Source organism: Nicotiana attenuata, unplaced genomic scaffold (genome assembly GCF_001879085.1).
Source record: "Nicotiana attenuata strain UT unplaced genomic scaffold, NIATTr2, whole genome shotgun sequence".
In the NCBI taxonomy this organism is placed as follows: Eukaryota; Viridiplantae; Streptophyta; class Magnoliopsida; order Solanales; family Solanaceae; genus Nicotiana; species Nicotiana attenuata.
The window spans coordinates 95,300-115,591 of NW_017671595.1; the positions used below are offsets into that span (position 1 = coordinate 95,300).

The window sequence follows — 20,292 nt, forward strand, 5'->3', positions numbered from 1 at the left end:
GGGGGGGGGGGGGAGAGGGTAGAGGATCACTGAGAATGTTAGCTTGACTCTGCCCTAAGAGTGATTTTATTTTGTGTCTCACACAGCTTACACTAGTTGTATGAGGCCTCTTTTTGAGCCTGTTTGGATGGGCTTGTTTTAAGTGACTTTTAAGCCAAAATAGCTTTTAAGCCATAAGTTAGGAATTCTAACTTTTTGCTTTTGGCTTGTTTTTGTCATTTTAGCTTAAAAACAAGTGCTTAAAAGCACTTTTTTACTTTATCCAAACACTACAAAATGACTTAAAAGCTATTTTGGCTTAAAAGCACTTAAAACAAGCCAATCCAAACGGGTTTATCTCACATATTTGTGGACCATATCTTACACATCTAGGTCCACAAAACTCTGGGACCCACACAATTGTGAGACAAAAAAGAGGCACAAAATAAAAGTTTTCCTGCCCTAATAAGAATATAAACACCACATACAACTCTCTTCTTTTTTTCCCCTCCGGAATTGCGGACATATAGGTGAGAGCGAGCCTTAGAGCAAGGAGAAAGTTGCTCGTTTGATGACATCTTATTAACATGAGAGTCAAACTCATTCCTATTCTTGGATTACCCAATGTTGGATTATCATGTTATATTAAATGTCTCGTCCTGAGGTTGTGGAGATTTTTAGAGTCGTACATAGTTGAGGGTATGTCTCCTTGTATGGTTTTGATCAATCTTTATCTCATGAGTTAACTTTTGTGGTTGAATTAGAGAAATATTGTGTACGGAATATGTCTGTTCTCTCTTTAAACCTGTACTAGCCAGGATCACTTCATGGGTAAGCCCTTTGAGTTGCAGACATATGGATATTTTTGGAATGTTACATTCCAATAATTTTTGCAAGATAATAGAACAGTTTTCTTTGATTTGTATTTCTATCTTCTTCTAGTTGCTCTGCAAAGTTGGACAGGGTGATCTCAGTCTTGAGTCTTGCACTTGATTCCTTTCTCTGCCATCTGATCAGCTCACCTTCATTGAGGGCTTGAGAGTAATAAGGATTGATGAAGATAATTTTTATGCATAAAGATATAAAGAGTGAAAATAAAATGAAGTTAAAAATAAAGGATTATTCAAAAATCATATCCCTACTATGTGATGCTTTCTCCAATTTCAATCAGATATCATCTCAGTGATCTCAACATGCACTTATGGAGTGTCAACTATTCTTGAGTAATGACCGTTAATGCAACCTCGTATCTGTATGACTGTATTGTAGAATATTTATCAAAGCATGCATGGCGGAGCAGTTGGAGCTGTAGCAGAGAGGGTGTCAATTGCATGCGCCAGAACTGTTGTGGGAAAGGATAAAGAACTTTTTCTTGGAGAACTGAGCATGTCATATGTATCTGCTGCTCCGAGCAGTGTGAGTATTAAAACTTTCATTGAATGTGCTCTTACCTCAATGTGACAATGTCAACGGGTTTTATCGTATAGGAATTTCGTAAGAGCAAATGCACATCATGTTGTGTAGCCCTCCCCCCTCCCCTCCCTCACCAACAAAAAAACAAAAAATTTCATTCTGCTATCTTTTCCTGATTGTATTGATCTCCTTTTGTGTTTTGAGTCGTTGCTAGTCAGTGGTGGTAGTAGATGGATCTGTCATTCGGAGTGGAAGGAACCTGACTGTAGTTGCAGTTGATTTTCGGCTCAAGGACTCGGGGAAATTGGTTTATACCTCTAATGCAACATTCTATCACATGCCTGTAGCAAGTTTATGAGCTCAAACTCAACACATTAAGTAAATACATTTGCTAAAAGCGTTCAGCTGCTCCAGCTAATGTACAATGGCAAATCATGGATATAGACATCACTGGACGAATTTGAGACTGAGACTCTTGTCTGTATCACCGAGGCAAATTTACATCTCGAATTATCTGAGATTCCCTCATTTTTCTTGTTTACACAATTGAACCTCTGATTCATTGAAATAGAATCAAGTGAAAAGTTATGCACATCAATCTTGTATTAGTTGTGTGTCCAATGAAACTCCAATTTAACTGAAGTGCTGTGTTACTACTTATACTGCAACAATGTCCAAGAGATGACAAAGTTATTTTGATTTAAAAACAAGCTATGCAACTAATGACATCCTTTATACAGGACAACTTAAATGCCTCTTCTGATGAACACAGCCTCAATGGAATAAAGGAGGTGTATACAAATAAAGGAGCATAAGCACCCTTATTTTGTGAAAGAATATTTCTTTCTATATTTAGTAAGTTTTAAATTCTAACATTCTCATATTATCTTTAACGACACTCTTTATAAGAATGACATGACATGTCTAAAATCACAAGTTTCAAACAGTATCTTTTGGTATGTCATATACCGTTAGGTTAAGATCGCATGATCAAAAAGAATTTAAAATTTAAAATTTCGTATCAAGTCAAACTAAGACGTTCTTAGCCGTATGATGGTTAGTGTGGTCCCATTCTGAGTTGTTCCACCTTATTTTACAAAATTGAGCATGGTGAAAAAGGTATCAATGAAAGTTGTTTGTTAGATAAGCAGAATTGGTAGTTTCTTAAACAAACGTTGGAAATTTTTGGATCATATAGCAAAGTGCTTAATATATCTTTAAGAGTATCAGGGTAGGGTGAGTAAGATAGTGAAGAAGGCAAAAGAGATGGGAGAAGAGAGTTCAAAACCCAACGATTTCTACACAAAAGACACAATCATCTCCGAAAAGTTATCAGAGGCAGCGGCTTCTTTGGTGGATCTTCGCTTCCGCCGTGATAGTATGGTGGGACCCAAATTTCCAACCCAACATGATGCTAAAGACTCCTTCTCTGAACTCATTTGCGGCTGCCTCAAGGTCCACAGCGTCCTCCCTGGGAAAATATCCTGCATTCTTTCTGTCAAACCTGCTATCTCGGTAAATTCATCGAGTAACTTTTTTTGCATCTTCTTTCTGTATTCTTTTCCGAAAATGAGTTCTACGGTTTTGTTTTGCTGGTCTGGAGTAAGTTGTTAGAAACATAAAGCATGATTTTTTAGTTAATGGTTTCTCCAATTTCCATCGGAACATGCACTTCTGAGTTCTGGAATGTGTAATATTTAATGTACTGACGAGTGCGCCACCTCTTTATTATACTATATTGTAGAATGTTTATCAAAGCATGCATGGAGGAGCAGTTGGAGCTGTAGCAGAAAGGGTATCAATTGCCTGTGCCAGAACTGTTGTGGGAAAGGATAAGGAACTCTTTCTTGGAGAATTGAGTATGTCTTTTGTTTCTGCTGCTCCAAGCAATGTGAGTATTAAAGCTCCTCTACCTCAATATCAATTGGTTTTATTGTATAACAATTTTCTATGAGCAAATGCACATCATGTCTGTACCCCCTCCTCCCTTTCCCCCTTCCGTCAACAACAACAACCAAATTAAAAAAAAAAAAAAAAAAAAAAAAATCATTCTGTTCTTGTTCCCTGATTATATTTGTCTCCTTTTGTATCTGAATCGTTTCTAGGTAGAGGTGGTAGTAGATGGGTCTGTCATTCGGAGTGGAAGGAACCTGACTATAGTTGCAGCTGATTTTCGGCTCAAGGACTCGGGGAAATTGGTCTACGCCTCTAATGCAACATTCTATCACATGCCTGCTGCAAGTTTATGAACCCAAACTCAAAACACTTTAAATAGATACATTTGATAAACATGTTCAGGGGCTCCAGCTGATGTACAAATTACAATGGCAAATCATGGATACAGGCTGATACTAGACAAATTTGAGACCAACTCTTATCTGTATCACCATAGCAATATTTACATCTCAAATTATCTGAGATTCCCTCATTTTTCTTGTAACCCAGTGTTGGTTGATCAAAATACACAATTGAACCTCTGATTTATTGAAAGAGAATGAAGTGAAAATTCATGTACATTAATCATGTATTAGTTGTGTCCAAGTGTTGTACCACTATTTGTACTGCAATAATGACAAGGAGATGACATAAAGTTACTTGGATTCAAAACGAGTGATGCAACTAATGGCATCCTTTACACAGGATACCTGATAGCAGTTAATGTCTCTTCTGATGAACACAGACTCGAGGCATGCCGCAACCATTTTGCCAAAGACCAAATCCCAAATTTTTCATTACTCCTCACACTCCAAAATATTTATATGCGTCTCTTCACCCCCGATATCTGGGAGTTTACCTGGTACCTTTCTGGTATCTGGAGTTTACCTGGTACCTATAGTTTGAAGTGTTAGTTATATGGAATTTTACATTGGAAACCAAATGTCGAATTAGTAAAGCAGAATTTATAACAGAAACCAAACGTTGTATTTATAGTGCCGAGTTCTACACAAAGATTATTTACAGCAACAGAACTACTACTTAGTGATAACGATACAGAGAGTTGAATGGTCCAAATTCAATCCAATTTTCCAATATTTTAACATAACCCAACATGATGTCTTACCTTGGTTATGTAGGATCCGACAAAATTCATTCATTCTGGGCCACCTCCCTCGAGGATCAAACAAAATACAAGTTGAACCTAGTTAGATGACCCCTAATTATAGGGACTAATTTTGATCTTACCATAGGGAAAAATTTCAGATTAAGCCCACCTTGAATCTATAGGTACCAGGTAACTCTACTCAACAAAATTTGATAGATAAAAGATCACTGTTGAACCCTAATCCCCTATCGACCAATAGGCCACACCCTTGGATGCTCCTGATTCTAAACTAAACTGAAGTGAGATTATCTCCAACTCAAGTAAATTAAAATTCCATACTTACCAAACTAGGACTGTTTAGGCTCTCATGCTTAATAAGCTAATTTGAACTTGCAGAAACAATAAATGAATGTTTCCAGAATCTTATAAATTGCTCTTCATTATATTGTGACATCTAGAACGACGAACAACGTTACCACAAGAAACATGTTCTGATTTTCCCTGTAGCCATACTAGTTCCTAGCTTCACTATCAAGTTGAGATTTCAAGAATATCGATTACTTTTGTGATTTAAATCTTGTATCACCTAAGAGACTCGAACTAAATACGGGTTGAAAAACCATAACAGCTTAACCACCATCATATGCCGTAAAATTTAAGAGAGTCACGTACTTCTTAGAATCTGGGAGAAACTGTCACTGGATCATGCCTCATGGGAAGATAGCATTAACAAATTCCTCAGCATTGAACGGTTGGAGGTCATCTACACCTTCCCCAACACCTACAAACTTTACAGGAATGCCAAGCTCATCAACCACACTAACCTGCATCCACAAAAGATTGAGATCGTTTAAGTAATTGCAATTTGTCAGATAGAGAGAAAAATTAACCACAACAACAGACAACAAAATCATAAGAAGAAAAACGAGCTAAGTTTGGAGAATTCAAAGTATACCACACAACCACCTCGAGCAGAACCATCAAGTTTAGTCAATATTAAGCCAGTGACTCCAACAACCTGAGAGAAGAAGGCAATTTCATAAAGAACCTTGAACTAATTAAAGTAACTTATAGAGGTTCAGAATAACGAGATATCAAGTGTCATTACATCGTTAAACTCTCTAGCTTGTGGAAGCATATTTAAACCAGTAGTTCCATCCAGTACAAGCAAGATTTCCTGCAAAATTTTGATAAGTTGTTTTAATAATCATGACAGCTGTTTTCCATTCTGCAATGCATGCAATTATATAGCTTAATCTCTAAAGAAATTTAGCATGGTAAATAGATTGAGTCAGGATATAGATGACAAAGAGAAGCCTCACAAGACCCAAGAGTCCATACGGGGGATCTTCTAAGAGAACTTATAAATTAATAACAATAACTTGATTACTTGAGATAACTGGGAATAAAGTATTAAATAGCATCTGCCACATAATGTTATTTGTGAATGTTGAATTTTCAGAGGAGTAGCAAGCTGCTAATCTTAGTTCCTGTTCTCTACTGCTCCTCTGCATAAAATCATGCAAAGTTTCACCAATATTCGGCTCACAGACCTGCTCCGTTCTAGACAACTTTCATGATCTCCGACATGAGACGCATTTAAAGGTCCCCTCCCGCAACACCCTAAAGGAAACAGAGAAGACAGACATATACCTAGCAATAGCAAAATGAAACAGCTAACATTATATGTAAATATCTCTGGTTAAGGGACAAAGTCATTTTAATGATATAAACTATATTATGTAGAAACAAAACAATGTCTAGGTGGGAATGAGGATAGTCTCAGCACTTGAACCCTTTTCTGCAGAAACTAGTTTGCATGCATGTGCATTGCACATGGACAATTATTTAGGAATAAATTATTCAAAATAATTAGCAAAAAGTTCTTGAAAGCATTTCTGAGTGTTTTACTTAAAAAGGTTGAATGAAGGGGCTGTGAAGTAAGAACTTTCTTCAAATAATTGAAAGACTAGGGGCAATGTAGACCAAAACCCCATTTGTACTTCATTACATGTTATATGCTTATTCAAGTATGTATATATTATAGGTTAAATCAGTTCAAAGCCAATTTAGTGAAGAGGTAATCGGGACTCCATTGTACACTTAAACACCACAAGTTTTCCAAAAGAAGGGACAAGTCTTAACGGAAGCTTGACACTGTAATTAAGAAAAGGGAAGCTGAAGAGTTCAAGTATAACATACATTAGGTGCACCAGTAACAATTTTACTGACAACTTTTTTGCATGCCACCAATTCCTCCATCAAGCTATAGTTGGTGTGCAGACCTGGTAAAAAGTTTTAATCTTTGTTACTCAAAGATACTCTCCAAGTGTGAATAAGAAAGCTGTTTTCATGTTCACAAAACTTACGGCCAGATGTGTCGCATAAAACAATATCGAAACCCTCTTCCTTTCCTCTTTTAACAGCCTGTGAAAGAACTACTCAGGAAGAACTTCAAGATCATGTGGTGAGAATATTTTAAAGTTTACATTGTCATTTTTTATTCTGGTTAATATCTAGCATTGCAAACACTTGCGAATTAAACATTGTAGTTTGGTACCTGATGATGCCTTAGCTTTCTCTTTTTCAGCAACAACGATCTCACAACCGGTCCTTTCAGCCCAAATTTCTAACTGATCACTAGCAGCTGCTCTAAATGTATCACCAGCTGCTAATAGTATCTAAAAAGCTCACAGAAAAAAAAACGTGAGATGCAGAAGCTATCCTATGATGAGTAGAGGATGAAAGATAATGCATCTAATTCTACTTAAGTGACAGAGATAAAAATGTTTGAGCGAGTTACTCAGAATGCATAACGAATACCAATTTCCTTTGTTGAAAAATATCAAAGGAAGGTAAAAAGAATGAGAGACTTACACAGTAAGAAAATATAAAAATGACTGGACCGTAAGAAAAAACAAAAACTAATTCCAACGCTAGTCCTCAAGGTAGAGGGGAAGGATCATGAGACGTTTCATCTGGTCAAAGTTTAATAATTGGAAGCTTATCCCAAGATATGAGTATGAAGGTCCGCACGAGGTTGGAAGGGAATCACAGGAATGTATTCCGTCTTTTCGGCTTAACCAAGGTCTTCATTGACAGAACTACTCAACTTAGATAATAGAGTCGGTTGCCCAAACCAACTGAAGAACATAAAAGCTTTGGACCGCACCAATCACAAGAGTTAAAGCTACAGTGTATGTAACAAGTTTAACATTGCCACAAAGATATCTTTAAAATGCAATGCAAAACTTTGAACAATAAGAATATTGGTAATTATTGTTTCAAACATAAAACTAATGCTCACTGGAGATATTTAACTGGAAAAGTTTGTAATTAGTGATATGGAAATGTGGCTAGCACTAATAGATCCGCATTGCCTCACCTTAGCCCCTTCTTTCTTCAATCTATTTGCCAGCTTTCCTGCATTAGGAGAATAAGAGAAAAGCTCTCAAGTTACTGACACTATTTTAATTCTTGACATGGTGATGGACATACCAGAAATCTTTGTTCCTTTTACTAGCGTTACCACTATAAATGTTTTCTAGAGGATTACCAAGAAGTCACTAACTTTTTGACAAAAATGGATCTTGGAGAAATTATACTGCTGCGACAAACATACAACAGCTTGTCTACTTTTCCAACCAACAATGAAGGTTTACCATGAATTATACAAATATTACTTCCCTTACCAAGAGATGTTGTCTTCCCACCTCCGTTGACGCCCACAATCATGATCACAGCTGGTTTCCTAGTACATAAAAGCAAGTTCTAAATCTAAGTTCAGTCTACTAAAAAACAAGCATAAAATAAATGTAAAATTAAAATCTGTATTTTATAAAGCAGTTGAAACCTGAAGCCCAGACGGAGCTCTGTTTTAGGTGCCTTGCTAGTCAATAGATCCAAGATACTCTTCTTAAGAGCACTCTTTATACCAATACAATTGCAATCCACAACGTCAATGCATCCATAAGCCAAGAAAAACAGTAAGTTAACAAACAAACAGTAAAATAAATTTGTAAAACTGTTATCTTTGCATATAATTAGTTGTTATTAATCTTTATGGTAATATGCATAGATCAGTGTGTTACTGAAAAAAATGACAATATCAGCATAATTACTTTTATCTCACTTCCTGATTTGATTTTCCCCCCATATATATCCTCCCGCAAGCTCTCCACAATCTTTATGGTAATCTTCGGGCCAAAATCAGACACCAACAGAACCTGAAACCACAGTTAAAGATTGTCTCAAACCTCAATACTTGCATGTGCCGGAATAATAATCCACTTACCTTAAATAATTGCACAGATCAAAATTTGGACATAAGTATATTTCGTAATGTAATACACCAAATAGTGGCATTAATCTCAGAATAAGGATCAGCAACATTCTTTTAAGATTAGTTTCCTTCCCCATGAAATTCATATATAAAGAAGTAGAATACATGCAATGGTAATTCAATTTACACATAATTGCAAAATTCCCACCTGCAGCATTTATAGTCAGTTAAAGGCAGCACTAAACTAAGGCTACGCTGCGCTAAGTATCAAAAACATTATTACCCATTTCAAACAAGACTCTGAAATATTCTTCTGCTGCAATGAAGTTTAGTTTTAACATTTTAAACTCGTAGTTAGTCAAACCAGTTTAATTTAATATTTTAAACTCGTATCTAATTAAATCTCATCTTATATAAAAATAGAACATACAGAGTATATTCCTCCAACACTTTCTGTAGTGGCTAAGAAGTAAAACATTAATTTTTCAAAAATTCACCTCTTCAAGTTCATCGAGCACACGGTCAGTGTCAGAAAGGTTCCAGTAAAGGAGAAGTTCATCTATAACTGCTAAATTGTTTCGAGTTTTCGAGAATCCTGAGAACAGCTTCTCCACGTCGCTCTTTGCTTTCTCTTTCAGCAAACGACCCAGCTTCGTGAAGAACCCCGTTCCACCAGCTGAACATTTGAACCGGGATTGATCGAACCGGGTTTTATATGTGAAGTTGTGAAGGAGAATTGAACCGGAGCTTGATGGTGGGAGCACCGGTTTATTAGAGGAAAGATGATGTGGGAGACGAGAAGATAATAGAGAAGCCATTTTGTTCAGCTAAAAGCAGCAGCAATGGAGAAGATAATGCTGCTCCACACGACGTCGTTTACTGCTTCCACTTTCTGTTTTCTGTTTTTCTTTTTCTTTTTCTTTTTTCGGTTTCAAACATTTGGGGTAATCTTGTAGAAGTGACACCAAGTAGTCATTTGTTGCACCCCTATTCAAATTATGCACCGCTATTTAAAGCTAATTTTGATAAATTATACTCCATTCAATTTGTTGTCGCTTCTTTTTCTATCTCAATTTATATAATATATTTTTCTTTTTAGTCTCTCGCTAAAAGAAAGATATCTTTGCTGTACTTAAAAATAACTTAGCTTTAAAATTCATAACTAAGGAAATAGTTATGAATTGTTTTAAATTTTAAATTTCAAAAGTCCTTTTTGTTCTTTTTAAATATCGTGCCCAGTTAAAATGTATAACATAAGTTGTTGATCTATTAACGGGTAGAAACCACAACTGGATTTGTAAGACTTGCAGAGTGCATTACTGAGAAAATTAATGGAGATGACTACTCAAAAAAAATAGACTGATCTTGACCGAAGATTTTGTCCATTTTAACAAAGTCGCATAAAATTAATAGAGACAAAACTAAGAACAAAAGGAATTAGTAGTAAGATGCATGGATTAGCTTGGACACGCATATGCTAACGCAAGAATATGATGTAAGATTATATGACACAATCCTAATGACTAAGACCATAAAAAAAGAAAGCGTGATCCTAAACAAACAATTTAGGAGTTGTTGGCTAATTTTGAGTGGACTATTTGAAAAATTATTTGAAAATAGAAAAGTTTTTGCTCAGAGTCGGATATAACATATCTAGAATATTATTGTTTTAAAAAAAAACTCTATAATATTCTCTGAATTGAGGACTAAACATCCTTTGGAAAACATACAATCACTTCAAGAAAATCTTTTTGGAGTATTTTTTCCCGAATACTTCCTGAAAAGGAATTTAAACTAATGCGTTTTTGTGAAGAATTATTATTGGATTTTTAAATGTTGCATAAACTAATGACACCTAAAGCATTTGCATAATCTAAAATCAGAAAGTTTACTATCTATATGGGTGCCTAAATCTTATTGTGCCTATAGCTTCCAACTCAAATTAATTAAATATTCTGGTTTGTCATAAAAGAATAAAAATATTAATTAAACAGTACTTTACATCTCTTGTAATTAAAATGCTGGATTTGCCTTTCTCAATAATTTCATAGTTAATTAACACCAGACCCTACAATTAAAGCATGATCACCAAAACCCTCCCACCAGAGCTGGCGTCTCCTCTTCAGTCTAGTCAACCCATTAATCTATGGGCTGGTGCACCGTGAACTGTTGGAAGCTGAGGCAATTTTTCTCCTTTTTTAATAAATAAAGCAAGAAATTCTCCAATCATATAGAGTTGTTTCTAGCAAATCCTGCAGAATTTTTCTTGATATTTAATGTCAAACCTATAGAAGACTAACATTGTTTTGGGTCGCCACAGACTACGCGCAAAATACAGAAATCTATTTACAGTTTTAATATACTTATACGGTCTTTAACCGTATTATTTGTTATTAATTAACATATTGCATATCATACGTTTAATATCTTTAATCATAAGAGTTTTTGTCTAAATTTATTTTCATTATCCTCAAACATCTCACTTGATCAGCACTCCACTAATCGGAATGATAAGGTAGATCTTTTTAGGTGAAAGAAAATTTTTATTCATCACCAGACAAAACGTATACATCAACTACGGTCTAATAACAGAAAAATAACAGCACCTATATAACATCTTCTATAAAACTAAAACTCTATAGCTTATTTACATTTGCCTAATGTTGTTCTAGTTATAAAAATTCCTCCGCTCTATCCTATCATCATCCTTCTTCCTTAGATCCAGGCAGTCTCTCATCCGATGTAAGCATTCTTCTTTCACTTGTTTGCATAAGCTCTGTGGCCTTGGGACTTTGCTTTGCAACAGTGCTTCATTCCTTCCCTTCCATATAACATATATCAACGCAGACATAATGCCAAGTACAAAGTTTTACAAAGTTTTTCCTTAGTCGCCCTTTTACATTTCTTGTAATTCTTTTCCAAAGACCTTCCAATTCCATGTTCTGCACTCCTACCTCAGCCATTTTAGTGTCTTAGTAATGCAGAGTTTGGAGAAGTGGCATTCAAAAAACAAGTGTGATATGGTCTCTGTTGCTTGATCACATATCACACACAGGTTGTCTTGACTTATTCCTATTCGTGCAAGCCTGTCCTTTGTTTGTAATCCACCATGCATGGTTAGCGAGCATATAAAGCTATGCTTGGGTATATTTAAGTTGTTCCACACCTAAGCTCGATGTTGCCATGGTTTGGAAATTAAAAGATATATGATAAATGACTTCTTATGTTCTATTTTTAAATGTAAAATACTTTGAAATAAATTTAGTTTGGCAATCGATATAAGTTTCGCCATAAATGTTTATGTAATAACTATAGCAAATCGTGTGGAAAAAGTTAATTACCTAACTGCTAATAATTAATGGGTTAGGAAGCATTTTTATAGAAATTTCTCACGCTTTGATTGAAGGACTTGATGAAATAAATATCATAATCCCAGCGGACTTGTGATTTGTATAAACTGATTATATCACTGTTGCTATGTCACAAGAAGAACTAAATAAGTAATCAAGAAAGAAAGTCTTTTCTGATTAGCATTTGATAATTATAACTATATCAGTGGACTGATGGTTGAGACATTCTAGTCTTTTTTTTATTATAAAAATTATAAATACATTTAACTTAATTGAAAAATTAAAGTTGGAAACATGGCCAAAAAAGAAAAAGATAAAACTTCGACTAATCCTTCTTCGACAGAGTTATTAGCCATTCCCTTATCCACATCGCAAGGTTAATCCCTTTGTTACTAACACTTAGTTGAGTGACTAAAAAAAATTAGCCTCAACATTAATTATCAATATATATAGTTTAACGGATTACAACATGTTACTTATATCTTATTTGTAGGCTAACAATCCACGTTATGTAATCTTTATTTTGTTTATAGTTGATTTGTAAACTTAACAGTAAAAAGTTATTCACGTCATCAGTAATGTAATACACTTAAAACTCTATTCTGTTTAAATGTCCATATATAACTTTTACAAGATATCTTGCTAGTCTATAGATAGGCATGTTAATCTTTCGAACAGACATTTATTTTAGCACCAAAAGTTATGGTAGGTCGGTAACTAACTCTTCATCCTTAATTAAACATTTTGAGTTTGAATTATGAGAATGAAGTCATCATTCGTAGGGAGCGCTAGCACTTTATCTTGAGTGGGACTTCCGGCGTGAAGCTATGGACTTTATAATTGTGTTATCGCTCTAAATAATGTATATATATATATATATATATACTGACAGTGACATATTTTTTGACATAACGAATGTAACATGTAATAATGGATTAATAACTATTTTTATCATGTTACAAATATAATTGATGTTTATTATAAAAATTAGAATTAAGTTGTATGCCTTGATATAGTGTAAAAACTGTTATCAATCAATGTAGCTTAAACCCATTATAACATGTTAGCCCAAGTAATGTTTATCAGATCGTATAAATAAAATGCATAAAAACGTAAACGTCAATGTTAGTCGTGTGATTAACCTTTAAATTGATTTTCTTGCCAAGCAATTTGTTATTGACCAAAATTAGGAGAAATAGTCAGTTTTACCATGTCAAATTAAATATTACGGAAGCAACATTCCTCTTTCTATCTCCTTTCTCTCCCTCTTCCTCTAACTTCTCTATATATACGCCACCATCTCTACCATTCTTTCTTCCATCTTTTACATAAGTTTCAAATAGTAATCTGATTTTCTTTGACCAAGATGAAGCCATCGTCCTCTTTAGCGTCGCGAGTGTTAGAAATAACAGTGATATCTGGGGAGAATCTCCGAGAAAGCAGGAAACAGTGGGTGAAGAAGAACGCTTTTGTAAATATCAGAACAACAGATTCATGCAACAAAACAACTAAAATGGATAAAGAAGGCGGAAGTTACCCTGTATGGAACGAAAAACTGATCGTTGATTTACCCACGCATGCAGTAAATCTGACGGTGGAGGTTCAATGCAAGACTTCTTATGGGATCAAAACCATTGGGATTGCAAGAGTTCCCACGTCGGATTTCATTGGTGGATTCTTGCCAGAAGATTATCTGCACTTCTTGAGTTATAGGCTTAGGGATGAAAAGGGTGAGAAGAATGGGATTATCAATTTCTCTGTCAAGGTCAAGAATGCACCGCCGCACACTACCGGTTGCGCCTCTGCTTATTCACAGCAGTGGACGGCAGCTCCGGTGGCTGTGGGAAGCAAAGATTCTTGTGAAGTTGTAACCGGCATTCCCGTTTACCCTAGTTATTAGGTTTAATTTGGAGAATTTCTTTTAATTGATAAATTGAATTGTACATATATGTTTTAGATGAATTTGATTCCCGAGAAAGGATTCCTTTTTTATTGAACGAAATATATATATATATATATATATATATATATTGTTTTTAGAAAGAATTACAAGAAAATACACATGACATCACACCATAACAAAAAATGGCCCATATTTTTAAGTTTTACCCCACCTAGCCCACGTTATACATATTTTGAAAACTGAAATGGTATTTTAAATTCTTAAGCATTATGACCTTTCTATATCTATGTAGCGGTTACATATCCTCTTCAGGAAGAGGTCTTCTAAAAGCTTCTTCTTTGCTGCTCGTGTTTTTCAATTACAATTGCTTAAAATTAGAGTGTCAATTGTTATTACTCCCTTCGTCCTATTTTTATTAATTTTAGTTGGAAATATTGTGCTTTTGAAAACACTAGCAAATTCAAAATTTGTGTTCTTACAACCATTGCTTCTAAAAGTTATGGAGTTAAATCTATGTTCTCACAACCATTGTTTTCACTCTCTCTTCTTCTCACATCTTCTACATATGTTTCAAGGGACCGTGTATTTTCTGCTTGTCCTCTTGTGTCACCTGCTTGCAATGTAAGAAAATTGAAGAGTAGAAGTCCACAATTGGAGACCATTCAAAGCTTTGTTTTTGAAAATGGTCTTTTTGAATTTGTTAGTTGTTTGGATTGGGTGTTGTTCCAATTGATTGAAAATATCAATAGGAGTTCAAAATTTAAATTTGAAGTGATTTGGAGTAGATATGAGCAAGATTTGAGTTAAATTTCAGAAAAGACGCAAGGAAGAAGACGAAGTCAATTTTTTGTATAATTATGTATAATCTTGTATAATAGTGTATATTAGTGTAGAAACACAGCTTATAAACTATTATACACCTTTATACAAGCGTCTGTAGACGGACTTCTTCCACGATTTTCAGTTGCAATTCTTGTTCAAAACCAGTCCAAATCTCCATTAAATGGCTTCAAATTTTATATACAACCTCTTTATACTATTTCTAACAAGTCTAAATAACACTCACTCCAAATTTCTCACAAAATCAAATTCGAAATTTAAACCCACATATTTAAGCTTGTTAAAAATCTAATTTTCACCACCCAAATGAATTTGGTTTGTTGAATTAATATTTGAGTCACAGTTAGTTACTGATTCGAAAATAAATTTAAAAGCTTGAGGAATCTTTTTTAAAAACTAAATAGTAATTTTGAGAATCTATTGGAGCTGGATGTTGAATCTTAGCCTATTACTTTTGGGCTAGTTGATTGTAAATTAAAATATGGGCTATAAAATTGAAAAGTAGGGAGCCCAGTTGTTCTAATGTGAAATTGTCCCTTGTTTTTACGTTTGTATTTATTTCCAGTGAGGGGAAGAACTTTTTGTAAGCGGTGTCGTATTAACATAAATAAATAAATAAATAAGTATTATTTAATATCATTTCTCACAAGTTGAAAGCCTTGGCCTAATGGTTTAGTTGAAAATTATAGCAAAGGGAAGTGTACGTTCAATTCTCCTTAGCCTCAAATTTTGAGCAAAAATGCTCGGTCAAAGATCTTCAAAAAATAAAATGTCTAGGTCCAAATTCGAACATACGACCTTTCCAAACCCAAATACGAGCTTGACCAACGGTCAAAGAAGTATTCTCTACTAAGAAGAGGTGTCATTACCATATATTGCTTCATTTTTGCAGAATATTAATATAAACATTTAATATTTTTTACCAGTGAAGCGGTGTCGGATGACATCGCTTCCACCTATGTGCATACGCCCCTATTTCCAGTTGTAGTATTTATCCGTTTTTTAAAAAGCTTTTTTGAAACTCATTCCAGGGGCGGGACAATATCAAAACTCCTTAAGACTCGTGTGTGAGACTTAGTTTTATGAGGCTTACGCCCCCAAGCACCAGACTGTACACGTCTAATGCTCAAGGCTCGGGGCTCACCCAGCAGTTTCTATGCAAATCATGTGTTGAATTTACTAATTAATACTATTGACTCTCAAATTCTTTAACAAATGAATAATTAAAATACTATTCATTTATAGGATTATGAAGATTGTGAATAAATCAAATAACGAACCATAGTATTGCATATTTACAATTTGAGAACATTGTAAGGATGAATACCAATTTGAACATTTCTTCTAAAATCGATAGCAAAAAATATACTATTTACTGGCTAGATCTTCATGTCTTAGTTCTATATATGTCTCTCAAAATTTTCGGACTTTTATTATTTTCCGATTTAAAAGTAATTTTTTTTGTTATTTACAAGTAACTTTCTGTTTACTCATAAAGGAGTTAAATTACAATACTGATGAAATTTATTGAGTATATACTTTTAGGAAGGCAAAAATGTGTAATTTGATAATATCTTTTAAGAAATTATAATTATTTGAAATTTACTATAGATGATTTATATTTGTGACGACCCAAAGGGTCATCACCTGTGTTCCTACTCACTCTGTATTACTGAGGCCGTGAAAACCTCACTTGGGGGTTGCCTCGAAATTGTGTGCGCAGTCCGGACGCATAGCCGGAACGTTTAAATATAAATTTGTGAGAAAGATAATAAAATTTTGATGTTTTAATTGATTAAGTTTGACTTCGGTCAACGTTTTGGGCAAACAGACCCGGACTCGTGATTCGACAGTCCCGGAGGGTCCGTAGGAAAATATGAGACTTGGGAGTGTGCCCGGAATCAAATTTCGAGGTCCCGAGTCCGAGGAATGAATTTTTACGTGAAATTGTTTTCTGAAAATAATTAAAGAAATTGGAAAGTGATATTTGTTTAGAAGACTGTGGTATCGGGCTCGTATTTTGGTTCCGACGCCCGGTACAAGTGTTATATGTGGTCTAAACAATTGCTGTAAAGTTTGGTTAAATTTGAACGTCATTTGACGTGTTGTGAGCTAGAAAATATAAACTTGATGTTCTATGGAAATTGGAAGAAAATCATGGGTATTGAGGCCCAATTTGATGATTCATGATGTTGATTGGGCGATTTGATCGCACGGATGAGTCTGTAGTATGTTTATGAGTTCATTTGCATGTTCGGCTTGGAGCCCCGAAGGCTCGGGTAAGTTTTGAGTGGGTCCCGGAAGGTCTTAGGCTTAGAAACATTCTGAAGTTGCAGGTTCAGGGGTTGCAGGCCCCCAGCGCGCCCGCGGTCAATTCCGCGCGGTCAGCGCTGGAAGCCGCGCGGCCGCGGTACATTTATGTGCGGTCCGCGTGGCCTGGGTTCAGAAGGCCAAGGGGTAAGTCGACCAGCGCGGCCGTGCACCAAATCAGTGCGGTCCGCGCTGGGTAGGTTCAGAGAGTCACTTTTTCTTCCGTTCCTCGGTGCGGCCGCGGTGCACTTTTGTGCGGTCCGCGCCGAGCCTTCAGTAAAGTATAAAAGGTCGGGATTTTCAGTCATTTCTCACTTTTTCAAAACCCAAAACACAAGAGGCGATTTTCCAAACGATTCTTCTTCTCCAAAACGATTGGTGAGTGATTTCTAACTCATTTTCTTTACTCCTTAACATCTTTAAACATAATTTCAAACTTCAAAACAAAGATTTTAATGGGGAAATTGGGAATTTAGGGTAGAACCTAGGTTTTCTAAAATTGGGGGTTTTGGACCTCAATTCGAGGTCCGATTCCAAAATAACTTACATATTTGAGTTCATGGGGGAATGGGTAATCGGGTTTTGGTTCGAACCTCGGGTTTTGACCACGTGGGCATCCAGGGAAAACTGCTTATCCCAAGTCTCTTGGGACAATACGAGTGGTTCCAGAGTCTCGCTTGTGTCAAGCGGTCCGACTTGTCCTTCTGTGATACTATGACTCAATCTTCACATACTAAGCGACATCATCGGCTCATTTTGAGGCCATAATAGCATTCGAGAAGTAACCCATGTGCGTTCTTCACGGGATTGCCGGCCCATAGAGTAATCTGACATTCCGCTAGAAGAGATCCTCCGCAAATCTCTCCTTTAGGAACCATAAAGTCGGTTCCACTTTTACTTTCAGAAAACCATCTTTCCATTGTAGAACTGGCGAGTACTTGCCCTGTCTATCCAAATCAACCAAATACTGAGCAAGTCAGATTCCTTGATGAAAGTTAGAATCCGTATTGGTCCTTGATGGATTGGCTACTTCGCTCCCCTTTAGGTGGCGAGTAGTACAACCGATGCTAGATCAGTCTCCTACTAGCGCATCCAGCAATCACGATATGGTCTTTCCACTGCGTACTCCAAGTTGAAGTGGAAATCAAGCTAGGAGTTCCTGCACCTGTCCTGTCGACCGTTCAGCTTCGGCTGGGTATGAAATGGCTACAACTGGTGTTGTCTGTCTTGACCACGAAACGGGTTCCCAAGCCAGATAGTGCCTCCAAGGCGCAAGCAGTGGATCGACAACCAAGTAATTCTTTCTCATTGGCGCAATAGCGCCGCTCTGCATTCCTTCAACTTCCCGACTCTCGTACGCTACAGGTGCCTTTGCTTGTAGCAAGGACTCGCCGAGTGCATAGTCAGAAACATCTGTTGTACCCTCGAACGGCTTGTGCCAAATCAGGAAGGGCAAGACCGGGACTAACTAGACATAGCCGCTTTTAATGCGTTTAAGCGCTCTGCTCTCCCTGGTCCCTAATCCCAAGGTGTGACCTTTTTGAGGAGTTCTGTCAATTGGCTACTGCGATAAGTGATAGTTCTTCACAAACCGCGCGTAGAGTTGCCATAGGCCAAGGACACCCTCAATGCGTTCGGACATCCTTAGTGTGATCGGCCAATCTGTGATTTGCCTGGATTTTCTTTGGTCCAATTCTGATGTGTCCTTCCCTCGATGACATTCGGGAATCAATTTGCTTGAGCAAAGGACTTGATAACTTCCAATATAGTCATGATCCCCGCAACCGAGCTAGGACCTTCCGCAGTGTACATCAGTGTCTTCCAACTGTCTGGCTTATACTACAATGTATCTAAGAGAACCACCACAAATTTCGATCGAGTTACTTCTCGAAACCTTGGTTCATGGAGAGTGCAAACTAGCATGGGGCGTGGTCATCCGAATGGCAAACAGGAGTCGCACGACCCATATTGTCACACAAGTCCGTCTTGTTCACTCATCTCTCTGCATCCGACTGGCCAATAACCATTTCTTCGATCTTTTGGTGACACCGTACCACCCATCTATCAACAGTTCGCATTAGGGGAATAGGTACTTGTTCTTCACAGGTGATTTGTTTAGAAGCTCGATAATCCCACAAATCCAGGCTGCCATCATTTTCTTTTGGAACAGAACAGGGGACCTATGGGGATGAGGTAAATGATCCCTGTATCTAGCATTTCCGTCACATTGTCTTCCGAAGATCGTGAGTTCGGGTTGTTGAATTCTTAAGGCCCCGGGCAGTGGCTCGCGCCCGCACACTTCAATTTCATGATCCACAGATGCACTACTACGACGGGAGCCGCTTTGCATGCTTATGTGGCATGAACATCTTCAAAACCTCCAGTACGTAACTCTCTTCACGGTTCATGAATGGGACCGAGAGCGTTCTATATCTTCAAATGCAGAGGTTGCCATAGACGTAGGTTATTCCTTGCCCCTTCTCCAACTGCAAGACCGAGAGTGTTCTCAACGCCATCTCATGGGCAGGCACCGGATAATGCAGGCTTTGGCCCTATTGATACACTCATCAGTAGCATGTCTGCAAAATGGTACACATGGCTGTGGTTTGTCCTTAGAATAGCCAGCCCAACATCAACTCGAAGTCATCTATGATCACACATCGCAGTTGTAATTTTCCTTCGTAGGCCGGCTTCACCGTACTTACTCTTTAACTATTCCACCCACTGGCTGGGGAGTGATTGATAGCCTTGACGCTACCCAATTTACCTTTCCCCAACTAGTCCAAGGCTCAACTGAGTCGAGCTAAAGTAGTTGTGGGTAGCCACCTGTCTATCATAGCCCGAATGGGCCTGCCATTCACCTTTATCATCGACGAACATTAAAGGTCCTCTCTTGTGTTAAGAGAGAGTCTCTTCATTTCCTTCTTTTCCCTTTCCTGGTACGGAGACATATCCTATCTTCTTACGATACAGTACTGCGCTCCGCTAGTGCCTCGAAATGAACCACAATTCATTGAAAGGCACCAAACTGTTCAGTCTGGTTCCGCATTGTCTGAGTCGTCTCAGTCCCATCACAATGCCATGATGGCATATCATCTGTGCATGTGTGCACTCATTGTCCAATGTGGCCGCCACAATGACGAGCATCCAGAGGAGGCTTTTCGCACGATCA

General features: G+C 36.9%; 4 protein-coding genes across 4 annotated transcripts in view; 3 read left to right on the forward strand and 1 right to left on the reverse strand.

Annotated features, from left to right (window-relative positions):
• The window catches only part of LOC109209186 (acyl-coenzyme A thioesterase 13-like), a 2,805-nt gene extending 805 nt beyond the window's left edge, over positions 1–2,000 (forward strand). Inside the window, exons 2-3 of the mRNA XM_019372395.1 lie at positions 1,249–1,395; positions 1,607–2,000. Of these exons, the coding sequence (XP_019227940.1) occupies positions 1,249–1,395; positions 1,607–1,750 (291 nt within the window). The 3' untranslated portion in view covers positions 1,751–2,000. The remainder of the gene's footprint in view (positions 1–1,248; positions 1,396–1,606) is intronic.
• A 112-nt stretch (positions 2,001–2,112) lies between these two features.
• On the forward strand, positions 2,113–3,917 carry LOC109209187 (acyl-coenzyme A thioesterase 13-like). The gene is made up of 3 exons (XM_019372396.1): positions 2,113–2,907; positions 3,137–3,283; positions 3,498–3,917. The coding sequence occupies exons 1-3, from the start codon at positions 2,659–2,661 to the stop codon at positions 3,639–3,641; spliced, it is 540 nt and encodes a 179-aa protein (XP_019227941.1). The 5' UTR covers positions 2,113–2,658; the 3' UTR covers positions 3,642–3,917.
• On the reverse strand, positions 3,888–9,667 carry LOC109209185 (cell division protein FtsY homolog, chloroplastic). Its single transcript, XM_019372394.1, has 12 exons — positions 9,215–9,667; positions 8,557–8,661; positions 8,289–8,362; positions 8,128–8,186; positions 7,821–7,858; positions 6,996–7,116; positions 6,805–6,873; positions 6,638–6,720; positions 5,544–5,612; positions 5,391–5,453; positions 5,108–5,259; positions 3,888–4,222 (listed from the first exon to the last, which is right to left on the reverse strand). Exons 1-11 carry the CDS (start codon positions 9,533–9,535, stop codon positions 5,146–5,148), a joined length of 1,116 nt encoding a protein of 371 aa, XP_019227939.1. The 5' UTR covers positions 9,536–9,667; the 3' UTR covers positions 3,888–4,222; positions 5,108–5,145.
• A 3,725-nt stretch (positions 9,668–13,392) lies between these two features.
• LOC109209194 (BON1-associated protein 2) lies at positions 13,393–14,058 on the forward strand. Its single transcript, XM_019372411.1, has one exon. The coding sequence runs from the start codon at positions 13,434–13,436 to the stop codon at positions 13,965–13,967; it is 534 nt and encodes a 177-aa protein (XP_019227956.1). The 5' UTR covers positions 13,393–13,433; the 3' UTR covers positions 13,968–14,058.
• Positions 14,059–20,292: the final 6,234 nt, after the last annotated feature.

Excerpts from the sequence above, each read along its gene's own strand:
- LOC109209187 (XM_019372396.1), top strand. The coding sequence starts at position 2,659 with ATGGGAGAAGAGAGTTCAAAACCCAACGATTTCTACACAAAAGACACA. Across the intron at positions 2,908-3,136 it reads CTGTCAAACCTGCTATCTCG|AATGTTTATCAAAGCATGCA; the intron begins GTAAATTCATCG and ends ACTATATTGTAG. Across the intron at positions 3,284-3,497 it reads TTTCTGCTGCTCCAAGCAAT|GTAGAGGTGGTAGTAGATGG; the intron begins GTGAGTATTAAA and ends AATCGTTTCTAG.
- LOC109209185 (XM_019372394.1), bottom strand. The coding sequence starts at position 9,535 with ATGGCTTCTCTATTATCTTCTCGTCTCCCACATCATCTTTCCTCTAAT. Across the intron at positions 8,662-9,214 it reads TGCTCGATGAACTTGAAGAG|GTTCTGTTGGTGTCTGATTT; the intron begins GTGAATTTTTGA and ends CTGTGGTTTCAG. Across the intron at positions 7,117-7,820 it reads TGAAGAAAGAAGGGGCTAAG|ATACTATTAGCAGCTGGTGA; the intron begins GTGAGGCAATGC and ends TGAGCTTTTTAG.
- LOC109209194 (XM_019372411.1), top strand. The coding sequence starts at position 13,434 with ATGAAGCCATCGTCCTCTTTAGCGTCGCGAGTGTTAGAAATAACAGTG.